Source organism: Macrotis lagotis, chromosome 5 (assembly GCF_037893015.1).
Source record: "Macrotis lagotis isolate mMagLag1 chromosome 5, bilby.v1.9.chrom.fasta, whole genome shotgun sequence".
Classification (NCBI taxonomy): Eukaryota; Metazoa; Chordata; class Mammalia; order Peramelemorphia; family Peramelidae; genus Macrotis; species Macrotis lagotis.
In genome coordinates, this window is record NC_133662.1 from 227,633,456 (window position 1) to 227,647,584 (window position 14,129).

At 41.2% G+C, this 14,129-nt stretch overlaps 1 protein-coding gene across 1 annotated transcript; it reads right to left on the bottom strand.

Annotated features, from left to right (window-relative positions):
* Window positions 1–699: 699 nt before the first annotated feature.
* HJV (hemojuvelin BMP co-receptor) lies at window positions 700–5,845 on the bottom strand. The gene is given in 5 exon segments (XM_074188652.1): window positions 700–2,514; window positions 3,018–3,305; window positions 3,307–3,566; window positions 3,984–4,219; window positions 5,561–5,845. Coding segments are annotated over 4 exon segments (1,260 nt in total). The 5' UTR covers window positions 4,075–4,219; window positions 5,561–5,845; the 3' UTR covers window positions 700–1,893.
* Window positions 5,846–14,129: the final 8,284 nt, after the last annotated feature.

Sequence of the window (14,129 nt, forward strand, 5' to 3'; positions counted from 1 at the left end):
TACAACACACTTCCCATGGCTGTGCTTTCGCACAGCCTATCATTCATACCTGGATTATATTACTTCCTCACCTCTGGCTCTCAGAGCCCCTAGTTTCCTTCAAAACTCAACTCATGTACCACCTTCTTCACCTTTCCTGATTTCAGTGCTGCTAATGTCTCCCCCTCCAAGATACCTTGTATTTATTTTGTACATGTCTTGCATAAGCACATGTGGTATATTCCAAAAGAATGTGAGCTACTTGAGGGCAGATTTTCTTTTTTGTCTTTCTATCCCCAGCAGGTAACAGGATCCTAGACAAATAGTTGCTGCTTAATAAACGTTTGTTGTTGTTAGCCTTGCTTCTCCAAAGAGACTTGAAGCTTCTTCTCTCAGGGACTAGGTCTTTTCATTATGTATACCCCATAGTGGTATATCTTGGGGCTTACCACAATGCTGAGTGCCCAACAGGTGCTAAATAAATAAATGCTTACTGCACAATTCTACTGTGCCCCCATGCTCTGTTTCTCCAGGTCTCCTTTGGAAGATTCAAAATAAACAAAAGTATGTATGGCAAACGCAATGGGGGGAGGTGATAAATTTCTGTCTAAAATACAGTCTTCCCAAAGGCAGGGAAGTTTCCCATATCTAAGGAGTCTGCAGAGACATTCCACTCTGACTCAGTTCATAAAGAAGAAATCAAAACACAGTTTCCTCTAATTCAATAAACATTTATTAAACTCTTCATTTAGACTAGGCACTGAGAAAACAAAGACAAAAAGGAAAACAACACAAGATCCTTCAAGCCCTTTTTCTGATGATACATGTACTGAAAAGGAAAATAGTAAAAGCTTTTGCATTGGCTCTTTTTTGCATTTGTGGGATTTCAGTGATCCCAAAATTCTATGTATTGAAAAAGTCTGTCTTTCAAAACAATATTCATTCTCCTTGTGATGCTCCATCTAATCATGGAAGATAAAGATCTCAGAAGAATTAAACTTTGGAATAATCAGAAGGGTAAAGAAAAGACTCCTGGTGGGTCTAAGTAATGATAGCTCACATCTGAATAACATTTCAGTTTACTAAGTGATGAATATAATCATTTCTATTTTATAGCTAGGGAAACTGTCACATGAACTTGCAGCTTACATAATAGGGTCACAACTAGCAGAAGGTAAAACTACATCCCTCTGCTGTAAAATGATGCTTAAAAAAAAGACTTTCACTGGCGAAGTCATGTTAAAAAAAAACCCTAACATTGAGATAAATTACCAGAGTGAGTCATGTATTGAGAATGAAGGACTGATAATTTTAGTGGTCTACTGGCATCCCTAGAATACTAAAAGGACAAGAAGGAGGTCAGTGTGTTGGGTAAATCTAATAGCATAGATTTATGGGCAAAAGTAAAGTTGAAATGGATGCAAAATCTTGGTGGGGGGGGAAGGTTGATCTGCACTATACCAATGAAATCATGTGTATAACAAAGTACCAAAATACTTTTTATTGGAGGTAATGAACATGTTTATCACTTGTTATTTCTACCCAGAAATCATGACCTCATACCTTCCATGACTAGATCACTCCAGAGGGAACAGTAGCAGGAGAATTTGTTCACTGAAATGATTAGGAAGTCCATAAAAAGGCTTCCCCAGAGAGGTGTAGACTACAGAGCCTCTAGTCCTACTTCCATGCCATCCCCATCTCCCTGTCCTGTAGACATTTTGAACTTTGATTTTAGTCCATTTTATACATCTAGGGAAATATCAGCTTTTGAGACCATCCTCTGCCTTCTTCCTTTCCTCAAGTACTCTGCTCCCACCCCATGTCTTTCCTACCAAATTATTCCCTTAGGTGAATCAAAAAAAGGTCATCAAAACTTCAGTTAGGTTACTAAAGTGGTTATGGGAGTGTTCATCAGATGGAACACCAGAAAACAAGGAACCCCGGAAGTACTAGAGTCAAGAGAGCTGTAAGCCTGAGGGGTACCCCAGCATCCCGAGGAAAAAGATGCAACTTCTCCAAGTCTGGCAAAAATGCCCGAGCATCCTCTAGAGCCGCTTGAGCAGCCAGAGTGAAATTGGGATCACCAGAGGTCAGAACATCAAAGACACAAGAGTGGAAATAAGCATCTTCAACTGGCAGTCCTTCTTTGCATAGCTGCCTGGCAGTATCAAAAGTCAGGGCCCCTCTTCTTTGCCTCTCCAACCGGGAGAGTCGCTGGCTTGGGGGACAGCCCCCTACACAGAGCTGGAGATCTTGTTCAGCCGAGAATGCTCTTGCCACTTCTTCAGCTGCCCGGATGGAGAAGGAGAGCTGCCCGGCTGCTTGCCGAATAATGATGGTTGTGCCAATGTAGGCAGCTCGAATCTCCACGTGGCTCCCAGGTGCCCCGGCTCGGATGGTCAAACTTGAACCTCCAGGGCGATCACCTCCATTGATCGATCCGTCCTCAAAAGCTGCTGGAAGGTTGTTCACTTCGGCCTGGTAGACTTTTTGGTCGATACATTCCTGCATGTTCTTGAATATAATGGTGAGCTGTTTGGGGAAGAAGAAGGGTTCATCTCTAGTCAACTCGATCCTCCCTAAGTCACCTCCCCCAGTCCGAAATCAGTTTATACCTTTCCGCTACCTTCTCACCCCTCCCCCTAAGGGATGAGAGTCCGGTTCCCAGTTCCAATCTAACTTGTCTTCCTCCTCCTAGCAGCTCCCCTAGGGAGCTGACGTAGGACTTCACCGCTCCCACCTTTATCTTCTGAATTCCCCGGAGGAGAGTGACCCAGAGGAAGGAGTGAAGGGAGATGCTGCCAGTGAAGGGAGCCAAGGAGGAACAGTAGGGCGGAGTAGTCAATGGTAGGAGCAGGAGAGGGAGAACCTGACCTGAGAGCTGCCCACATGTGGGGCAAAGGCATGAAATCACCCGGAGGGAAATGACCAAAGAGGACCCGAGTGGCTAGGGTGTATTTGCGGAGCTAACTTGTGCCAAGGTCGCGGTAGTGGCACCAGAGCTATTCACAAGGATTGCCTGTCTAGACCCTGACCTTCCCCGTGGCAGTGGCGTTGGCTCCCGTGGCCACCGGGTAGCTAGTAGCCTGGACGAAAAGGAAGTCGTTGTCCAAGAGGGGCCAGGAGCCTTGGACCCGGCACGTGTGGAAATGGTGGTGGAAGCTGCGGACGTGAGGATCCCCGAAGGCGGCGCAGTGCACGAAGCCCGGGGGGCGCCCGTGGAGCCGGGAAAAGCGGCCTTCGTAGTCGCAGGGGTCGGGCGCCGGGGGGCTGGGGGAAGGGGCGGGGCCGGCGCCGGGAGGGGCGGGGCCCCGCGGGGGGGGGTGGGGCCGTGGGACCCTGGCGGGAGCAGTTGTGCTGGATCATCAGGTCCTCGATCCCGTGGACCGCGGAGTGGAAGGCCAGGTCCCCTCGGCAGGTGCGCGCCGTGCGCCGCGTGCAGAGCGCGTAGGAGCGCAGGGCGCGGCAGAGCCCCCCGGAGCCGGGCCCCGGCCGCGGCCCCCCGGGAGACCCCCCGCCGCGGAGGCTCAGCGTGGACGACACGTACTCGGCGTTGCAGCGGAGGATTTTGCATTGAGAGTGAGCTGGGATGGGGACGGGACAGAGGGAGGCGGGGGGAGAGATCGTCAGCAGGGCCCCGGGCTCCCCCAACACCCCCACATGTCACTGGGAGAGCCCCGACCTTCCCAATAGCAGGTGCCAATGAGGACCACTCCTTCAGCTGCCATTAGACCGCTGCCAACCCCTTTGCCTCTCCGTGGGACCTTGTCCAGCGCTTGTGGTCCCTGAGTCCTTCCCCTCCCTCAGCCCAATGACCTGTCAGTGTGCCAGCCCGCCTCCTAGGGTCTCTCTCCCCCCTCCCTGATCCCCTCCCCGCGCTTCATCGGTGCCATGCGGTTGCTCTGCGGAGTTTCGCTCCGAATGATTGGAATCTCTAAGGCCTTGATCGTATTCCCCTTTCCCCTTGCCTCCCCCAGACCCTTCCCTAACCCTCCCCTTACCATGTCCACAGAAGAGCAGCAGAAGAGTAAGGGTGCTTAGAGAGCTGCTACGGGGGGGCCAGGGACTGGGGGAATGGCTTGGTTCCCTCATTCCTATCAAGCCAGGTCCCCCCTGGTCCCCAGATCTCTTCCGACTGCTGGCTGGATCCCCTGGAAGGGACCTCAATCAAAGAGAAATCTGGTTGGGGGTTGACGTAAGAGTTGCCAAAGTCTGAGGGAGAAGGGTTATAGGAGATCTAGGGAGGCCAAAGAGATGATGGGAGGTAGGGATGAGAGGAGCTGGGGATTTAGGGCTTGGTGAATCTTTCTGGCTCTGTGTCTTCCTCCCATGGTCACCCCTGGGCCCTTGTGCAACAACCCTAGCCAGGGGTGGAGGGAGGATGGGGCAGATTGGGGGGGGGGAGCAGAGTCCACTGGACTGACCCATCCTGAGTTGGCCAAACAGTAGAGAGGTCAAAACCCAAATGACCAAGGGGACAGAACTACTCTGTTACCCCAACAGGTTCCTTAATGGGAATACAGTCTGGGAATAGTTCAGAAACACAACTGGCTTGCTCATGGGTCTACAGGAGACCCTGGTGACTTGTCATTCCCTCCACCCCTGGATCTGGAGAATGAAAAAGAAGGGATAAAGCCAAGAATATCCAACACCTATTCTGAGCATGCAGATCAATTTCTGTTGGAAGCTAGGGAGTTCTGGATAAGGTGTTAGCTACCTGCTACACTTCATTCTTTGAATAGCAAGTACAAGACAAGTGTGCAAATCAATTTTTTTTTTCTGATCCAACAGTTCTGTTGCTTTTCCTAACATTCCAGTAAGGTTACTCTCAACCACTAACCTCTTCTGCCCTGCTATATAGAATTATCTCTCCCCCCCAACCCCAAAACATACAATACCTCCCTTTTCCCAAGTGGCAAGAAGTTGGTGAGGCTAATCACCCACCACTAAGCTCCTCCTGGTGGAGATACTGGGGCTAAAACTGAGGTGGAGTAAGGAAAAGGTCTTGCAGGTGAAGACTGGAAAGGGGCCAAAACTGTGAAGGGAAATCTATGGATGAATGTTGCCCCTCATAATCACAATTCAGAAGGGTATGGCTGGAGGTGGGAGGTGGGAGCAGAGTGGAGGGGTGTCAGTAACCAAACATCTGAGTCTATAATTAGCTTTGGCAGAGAGAACCACAAAGGTGGAGGCTCAGAGAACACCCCCTAAATTCCATCAGAAAGTCTGAGCCAAAAGATGAGAATTGAACAGGAGAATTTCCTAGCAATGAAATACAGGTTGCAGGAGAGACTGGACACAGCCCCTCAGTCTTTCTTTTAGAGAAACATCCCTCTCAGTCAAGTCATTTTACCAGATAATCCCCCCCCCCCATTATTCCTTGCTCTAGATATTCCCCATGTAACCAGCATGTCAACATGCAGTTCCCACGTTAGCTCAAAGATACTGGAACTAGTAACCTATGTAGCCTAAAGAAACTTATGATTGGTGTCCATGATTCACAGCATTAAGAAAAAATGCAAACCCAAATCCTAACCCAAAACCTTTTGAAAGAAGCTTTCCCATGGTGGTGACTTACCTCTTTGTCTAGAGGTGAAGTATCAGTCTGATATCCAATTTTCCATCCAGTGTTGCCTACTGTCGGTCAGCTTTCTCCAAGGGTCCCATATCTCCTTTTCCATGTCTTTTTTCTCTCAACTCCTGAACCCTAGCTATAATCTGAGGCCAAAGAGCTAGGAAAGATTGGGGGGGGGGGGTGAGTAGTCAGCATATAACCAAAGGGATGGACGGACAGCTGGGGATGGGGGAGAGAGGCTGAGTTGAGATGGAAGAAAGCCTGACCACTGAGTTGAGAGTTTTAAAAATAGCCAGGACCTCTGGGGGGGGAGGGAGGGAGCAGGGGAGCAGAAAGAGATTTGTATGTTTGTTTGTATATATGTTTGTGAGTGTGTGCGTGCGTGTGTGTGTGTGTGTGTGTGTGTGTGTGTGTGTGTGTGTTTATACGTATATAGAGAGATCAGGGTAGTAGCCATGCCTGGAAAAGGGGTCAGATATCTAGTTCCATCCTGAAACCTCAGTCACTGTCCTATCCAGGCAGGCCTTGGGGATTGACAAAACACAGGGTTCTGCCTTTGAAGAATTGGGGCAAATACTTGGGTATGTCCCCATTTCCCAGGTCCTTTGGATATTGATACCTACTCCCTATAGATGTCATTTGGGGGTGGAAAGTAGCTATCATTAAATAAAAGCAGGAAATAAATCCCTCCCCCAAATTCCTCACCCCCCCACCCCAGTCTATCAAAAGTAGGGCCAAAGAAACCAGCTGCCCAGAGAAATCTGAGCCTGGAGTTGGTGAGAAGCTGGGGCTGTTAAAAAATATTGCCCCCCCCCCACCAGAGCCACATTTAGCTCTGATCTCTGCAGCTGTCTGCTCTCCCCACTTTCCCTCCTACTCCTCTTCCTATTATCCAACCCCACCAAAAAAAAAATTAAAGACCCCAGCTGAATTGCTAGGGGAAGGTACTAGAAAGCCTGTGAAGGACAGGGGAATCTCCCTCCCTCTGCCAATCAGGAAGATAAAAATCATTATAGTTCCACACAAGGAAAAAGGTTTTTTTTTTTTCCCTGAAAGAGAAGATTGTTGTGTCATAGATCATAAACTTAGAGCTGGAAGAGATCTTACAAATCATCTAGTTTTCTTACTTCAGTTTACAGGTAAAGTAACAAAACCAGAGATCTCTTTTAGATCACATAGGTAGTGCTTCATAAAACATTCCATTTACTAAGTTAAAAAAATAAGAGTTGGGATCATAAAATTGCATTTAGTAGAAAAAATATGGGTCTTTTTTTGTGACTGACAGTTAATGGAGAAAGAGAAAAGGGAAAAGGAAATTTACAGTTAAAAAAGACAATTTCATGTGGAATAGCAGCGCCATCTCATGGCCCTTTTTGTTTTGCAGCTCAATATTTTTCATGTCAAAAGGCTGTAGAAAGCAAGCATACTTTTGAATTTCCCTATTGACCAGAAATAAGATTGGGCTAAATCGTCCCCATAGGTCAGAGATTTACAACCCTTAACATAGATGATTGAGTTAGGTATGGTGGTAAATATCTATAATCCCTACTTTTGGGTATGCTGAAGCTTGTGAATCCCTTAAGGTTGTGAGCAGTAGCATTGAGTAGATAATACTTCCTCTAGCAATAAGAGGCAGTCTTTTTAAACATTCCTAATTGAGATTCATTAACAAGTTCACCACAGTGACTATTACGATCATTTTCATTCCTCAAGAGCCCCTATGCCAGCTTAGCTGGATACCTTGTCTTATTCTTCAACAAAAAAAAAAAATCTTATTTCCTCCCCAGTTTACATTACTGAGATGTTTTCCTCAACTATCTCTACCTTCATTTCATTCTTGTCTCATTTGAAGTGACCCTTCTTGTTGATGCTAAGCTATCTACCTGCACCATTGATTAAATTTTGATGTCATCTTCTCTAGCAAATTGCCATTATTCTCATTCCCACACTCTGATTTTCAGGATCCCCCCCCCCTCTACTGGATGCTTCACTGATGCCTACAAAATACCCATAGGTGCCACATCCTTAAAAAAACCTTAGATAATCCAATCATACCCTCCATCTCTTTCTTTTTCATTAAACTCTTTGAGAAAGTCATCTAATAACTGTTTCTATTTCTATAGAAGAGAGTATATCCAGAAAGAAAAAGTTTTCAAGCATCATCAAATGCTACAGAGAATTCCAGAAGGATGAAGACTGAGGAAAGGCCATTGGATTTGGCCATTAAAAGAAAATTAAGTATCATTGAAAAGTTTTTAAGTGAGTGATAAAATCAGAATCCAGACTATAAACGATTGAGAAGTTAAGTGAGAGAAGAGGATGTGGGAGGAATGAGTATAAATAGGTATTTAGGATTTGGGCTGGGAAAGGAAGAGGTATAGGATGATAGTGAGGATTTGTCAAGAGTCAAGATTTGAGTATATTTTTGGATAGGAGAAGAAGGAAAGAGCTAGGAAAAATTTGGAAAATTAGAGGGGAGAGATGATGGGAAGGGATGGCATCAAAATACAAGTAGCATGAGTTGGCCTTGGCAAAGGGTAAGGGTCACTTTTATCAGAGACTAAAGGAGAAGTGATTGGGGGGGGTGATGTCAAGGGACCTTGAGAGATCAAGGAGGGGAGATGAGGGAGTTGATGTTAAATTGCCTCCATTTTCTCAATGAAAATATGTAATCTTTTTCATACTATGCTACCTCCTCCTAGAATCTGAATTTCCACCTGTGACCCAGGATTAATTTGAATAGCTTTTACTTCACCTAGTCTTATGTATTTATTTATTCATTTATTTATTTGTTCTTTTGTTTATTTATTTATTTTCATCCATATGCACATGTATTTTTTTATATTTTTTAAATTTTTTAAATTTTAAATTTTTAAATTTTTACTTTAAGGCAATGGGGTTAAGTGACTTGCCCAAGGTCACACACAGCTAGGCAATTATTAAGTGTCTGAAGCTGGATTTGAACTCAGGTCCTCCTGACTCCAGGGCTGCTGCTTTATCTGCTGGGCCACCTAGCTGCCTCCCACATGTATATTTCTAAGTTACAAAATTTCCTTCCCCCTCCCTTCCCACACCCATCTTCTCAGCAGCAAACAGTCAGGTTAGCATTGTACATACATATTTTTGATAAATATGTTTTCAGATGAGTTATTTTTGGTATGAGGAATTAGGATTAAGGGAAAGAGATAATTTTTATAAGTGTTCATCAGATTCAGAAGGGTCGGGTTTCTGTGTGTTTTGTTTTGATTTTCTTACTCTGGATGGGGATAACATTGTCCATAGTCTAATACAGTTGTCCTAGCTCTCTGAACTGCTGAGAGGAGCTGCTTCCATCAAGGTTGTTCATCTCACAATGTTGTTGTTAATGTGTACGTTGTTCTCTTGATTTTACTCCCTTTGATCAGCATCAGATCCCATAAGTCATTCTATGCTTCTCTAGAGTCCGACCATTTATGGTTTCTTATAGAACAATAATATTCCATTAGTATTCATGTACCATAACTTGTTTAGCCATTTCCCAGTTGATGGGTATCTCCTCAATTTCCAATTCTTTGCCACTACAAAAAGAACTGCTGTGAATATTTTGGAACATGGACTTTCCCCTTTTTTAATAATTTCTTCTGGATATAGAGCTAGAACTGGAATTGCTGGGACAAACAGTTTTGTTGCTCTTTGGGAACAGAAAGTTTGGATCTGTTTACACTCCACCAGCAATGCATCCATGTCCCAATCCTTCCACAAGCTCTCCAACATTGATCATTTCCCCTTTTTTCTCATTTTGACCAATCTGATATGTATGAAGTGATACCTCATTGTTGTTTTAATTTTTATTTCTCTAATCAATGATGATTTGGAGCATTTTTTTCATATGATTTTGTATAAACTTTAATTTCTTCATTTGAAAGCTGTCTGTTTATATTCTTTGACCATTTATCAATTGGGGGAATGACTTGTAACCTTATAAATTTGATGCATTTCTTTATATATTTTAGAAATGAGACCTTTATCAGAACTCTGGGTTGTGAAGATTATTTCCCCAGCTTTCTTCTTTCCTTCTAATTTTGGCAGTATTGATTTTATTAGTGCAAAACCTTTTTAAGTTAATATAATCAATATCATTATATATGGCAGTTTAGAATGTGCTCTAATTCTTGGTTGGTCATAAATTTATTCACCTTCCATAGATTTGATACATAATTTCTTGGTCTAGTAATTTATCTATGCTATCACTCTTTATGTCTAAATCCTGTACCCATTTTGACTTTATTTTGGTATAGGTTTTGAGATGTGGATCTATGCCTAGTTTTTGCCATATTATTTTAAAGTTTTCCCCACAATTTTTGTCAAATAGTGAGTTCTTATCCCAGAAGCTGGTGTCTCTGGGTTTGTCAAATAGTACATTACTGTGATCATTTACTGTGGTCTCTTTCAAATCTGGCCTAATCCAACGATCCATTACTCTGTTTCTTAACCAGTACCAGGCAGTTTTGATGATTGCCACTTTATAGTATAGTTTTAGATCTGGTAGAGCTAGGCCACCTTCCTTTACATTTTCTTTTTCATCAGTTCTCATGCTATTCCTGACCTTTTGTTGCTCCAGATGAATTTTGTTACTCATTTTTCTAGCTTGATAAAGTAGTTATTTGTTAGTTTGATTGATATGGCACTGAATAAGTAATTTAATTTGGGTAGAATTGTCATTTTTATTATATTAGCTTGACCTAACCATGAACATTTGGCATTTTTCCAATTATTTGGATTTGACTTTATTTGGGTGAGAAGTTCTTTATAATTGTGTTCATACAGTTTCTGGGTTTGTCTTGGGAGGTAGATTCCCAAGTATTTAATGTTGTCTACAGTTATTTTAAATGGAATTTCTCTTTCTGTCTCTTGCTCTTGGGTTTTGCTGTTCATATACAGAAATGCTGATGACTTATGTGGGTTTATTTATATTCTTCTACTTTGCTGAATTTGTTAATTGCTTCAAGGAGTTTTTTGCTTCAAGGAGTTTTTTACATGATTTTCTTGAGTTCTCTAAGTATATCGTCATATCATCTGCAAAGAATGAAAGCTTTGCTTCCTCATTGTCAATTCTGATTCCTTCCATTTCTTTTTCTTCTCTTATCGCTACAGCTAGCATTTCTAATACTATATTGAATAGTATTGGTAATAATGGGCATACTTGTTTCATCCCTGATTTTATTGGCAGTTTTTTCCCATTATATATATTTGATGATGGTTTTAGATAGATACTATTTATCATTTTAAGGAAAACTTCATTTATTGCTAAATTTTCTAGTGTTTTTAATAAGAATGGGTTGTTGTATTTTTAGCAAAGCTTTTTCAGCATCTATTGAGATAATCACATGATTTCTATTGGTTTTGCTATTGATATGTTTAATTATGTTGAGTGTTTTCCTAATGTCAAACCATCCCTGCCTACCTTGTATAAATCCTACCTGATCATGGTGTATTATCCTAGCAATAACTTGCTGTAGTCTCATTGCTAAAATTTTATTTAAGATTTCTGCATCAATATTCATTAGGGAGATTGGTCTATAATTTTCTTTGTTTTGGTTCTTCCTGGTTTAGGTATCAGCACCATGTTGATGTCATAAAAGGAGTTTGGCGGAACTCCTTCTTCTGCTGTTTTTTAAATAGTTTATGTAGAATAAGAATTAATTTTTCTTTAAATGTTCGGTAGGATTGACTTGTAAATCCATCTGGATCTGGAGACTTTTTCTTAGTGAGTTTATTGATGGTTTTTTCAACTTCCTTTTATGAAATGGGATTATTTAAGTAATTTATTTCCTCTTCTGTTAATCTAGGCAGTTTGTATTTTAGTAAATATCCATCCATTTCACTCAGGTTATCCAATTTATTGACATACAGTTCGGCAAAGAAGCTCTGAATTAACTCTTTAATTTCCTCCTCATTGGTGATGAGTTCACCTGTTTTATTTTTGATACTGAATTATTTGGTTATCTTCTATTTTTATTGACTTTTTACATAAAACCAACTCTTAGTTTTATTTATGAGATCAATGGTCTTCCTACTTTCAATTTATTAATCTTTCCTTTGCTTTTCAGTATTTAATTTGGGATGTTTAATTTATTCTTTTCTAGTTTTTTTAGTTGCCTACCCAATTCATTGATTCCCTCTTTCTCTATTTTATTCATATAGGCATCTAGGGATATAAAGTTCCCCCTTAAAACTGCCTTGGCTATATCCCATAATTTTGGTATGATGTCTCATTATTTTTATTTTATGGGATATAATTACTGATTAGTTCTATTATTTGTTGTTTGATCCATTATTTAAGAAAAAGTTATTTAATTTCCAATTAGTTCTTGGTTTATCCTTCCATAACCCTTTATTACATGTAATTTTTATTGCATCATGGCTTGAGAAGTGTGTATTTCTTATTTCTGTATTCTACCTTTGATTGTAAGGTTTTGTGCCCTAATACATGGTCAATTTTGGTATAGGTGCCATGTACTGCCAAGAAAAAGGTATATTCTTTTCTATCCAAATGAAGTTTTCTCGAGGTCTATCACATCTAAGTTTTCTAAGATTTCATTTACCTTCTTAACTTCCTTCTTGTTTATTTTGTGGTTAGATTTTTTTTTAGGTTTTTTTTTTTTTTTTGCAAGGCAATGGGGTTAAGTGGCTTGCCCAAGGTCACACAGCTAGGTAATTATTAAGTGTCTGAGACAGAATTTGAACTCAGGTACTCCTGACTCCAAGGCCAGTGCTCTATCCACTGCACCACCTTGCAGCCCCTATTTTGTGGTTAGATTTATCTTGTTCTGAGAGAGGGAGATCGAGGTCTCCCATTATTAAAGTTTTGCTGTCTGTTTCTCCTTGTGATCCATTCAGCTTTTCCTCTAGGAATTTGGATGCCATTCCACTTGATGCATACATGTTTAGTAATGATATAGCTTCATTATCAATTGTGCCTTTTAAGATGATGTAGTTTCCTTTGTTATCTCTTTTAATGAGATTTTTGCTTTTACTTTAGCTGAGATTAGGATCACTACTCCTGATTTTTTCTTTCTTACTTCAGCTGGGGCATAATATATTTTGCTCCAATTATTCACCTTTATCCCTGTGTGTATCTCTCTGCTTCAAATGTGTTTCTTGTAAACAATATATTATAGGGATTCTGGTTTTTAATTCATTCTGCTATCCACTTCCTTTTTATGGGATGGTTCATTCCATTCACAATTACAGTTAAGATGACTAATTCTGTAGTTCTCTCTGTGCAATCTCTCTCCATTTATAATTTGTTCTTTCTCCTCCCTAAAATTTTACTACCTTTCTCCTTTGTCTTTTCTTTTAAAAATTTAACTTTCAGTTTATTTTCACTTATACCTTAGCCTTCCCTGTTATCAGTCCCTTCTTCCCTTTTCTTTCCCTTTCCCAGTCCCCCCTTCCCTGTAGATTAGGCTAGATTTTTAAACCCCAGTAGGAATGTATCTTATTCCCTCTCTTGAATAGAATTAACTGTGTTCACATTCTCTTTTCTTTCTCTCTAAAATTATCTTTGTGCTTCTTCCCTGGTATTAATTATTGTTCTAGTACTATTAATCAGGTATCATCAATCACAGTTTGATTATTTGATTGCTTGATAAGCTCATTGCTATCAAGGTATCATCACAGATTGCTTGATTGCTTGATAAGCAGCACTGTCTCAGATTACATCAAATTGTAATTATAATCATTTTTTACCTTACCCCCTTTTCAAGTATTTTTCAAGTGCACACAATCCTCGAAGTATCATCCAAAACTATATCTTTTCTTGAACTATTTGTGCCCCACCCCCCAGGCCTATTTTCTGTCACACTTTACCTTTCTCCTCCACTTCCCCACCCAGGGTACTTAACCCCACCTTAAGTAAAGCAGGTCCTATTCTCCCATTTTACCCTTCACTCCCCACCCATGGTACTTAATCTACTGTTAAGTTATGCACTTGTTAAGTCAAACCCTCATCTAATTAACTGCAAGAATCTTAAAGATCTCTAAGTACTGGAGTCTCTGAGGGTCTTACCTGAGAACTTTACAAATGATTGCAAGTTACAGAGACTCTGACTCAGAACCTCACAGTTTATGATGCTCTTATTAGACAAGGTGCTAAACATGGTGGGATTAAAGTGGGTCAAAGGATAATGGGACACTTAAGTGCTTTTCTTCAGGGCTTTTTGTCTCAAACATAGTGATGTCATCTAGGACCTATTCAATGGAAAGATAAGACCCAACTATACCCATATCCTTTAAGTCCATTCCCTTAAATTACATTTGACCCTTTAATTATCCTAAGAGAAGTAAAGTTCTAAAGAATTAGAAGTGTTATATCTTCCCTTTTAGGGTTGTATACAATTTGATGGTCTTGACCAACATTTGTTTTGTTTTGTTTTTTCCTTCTCCTTTTCATTTACCTTTTTATGCAACTCTTGAGTCATGTATTTGGTGATTGGTAGTGTACTGAAATTCTGTAAGTCCTCTATTTTGTTGAACATCCACCTTTTTCCCTGATGGTATATGCTGAATTTTGCAGGGTAGTATATCCTGG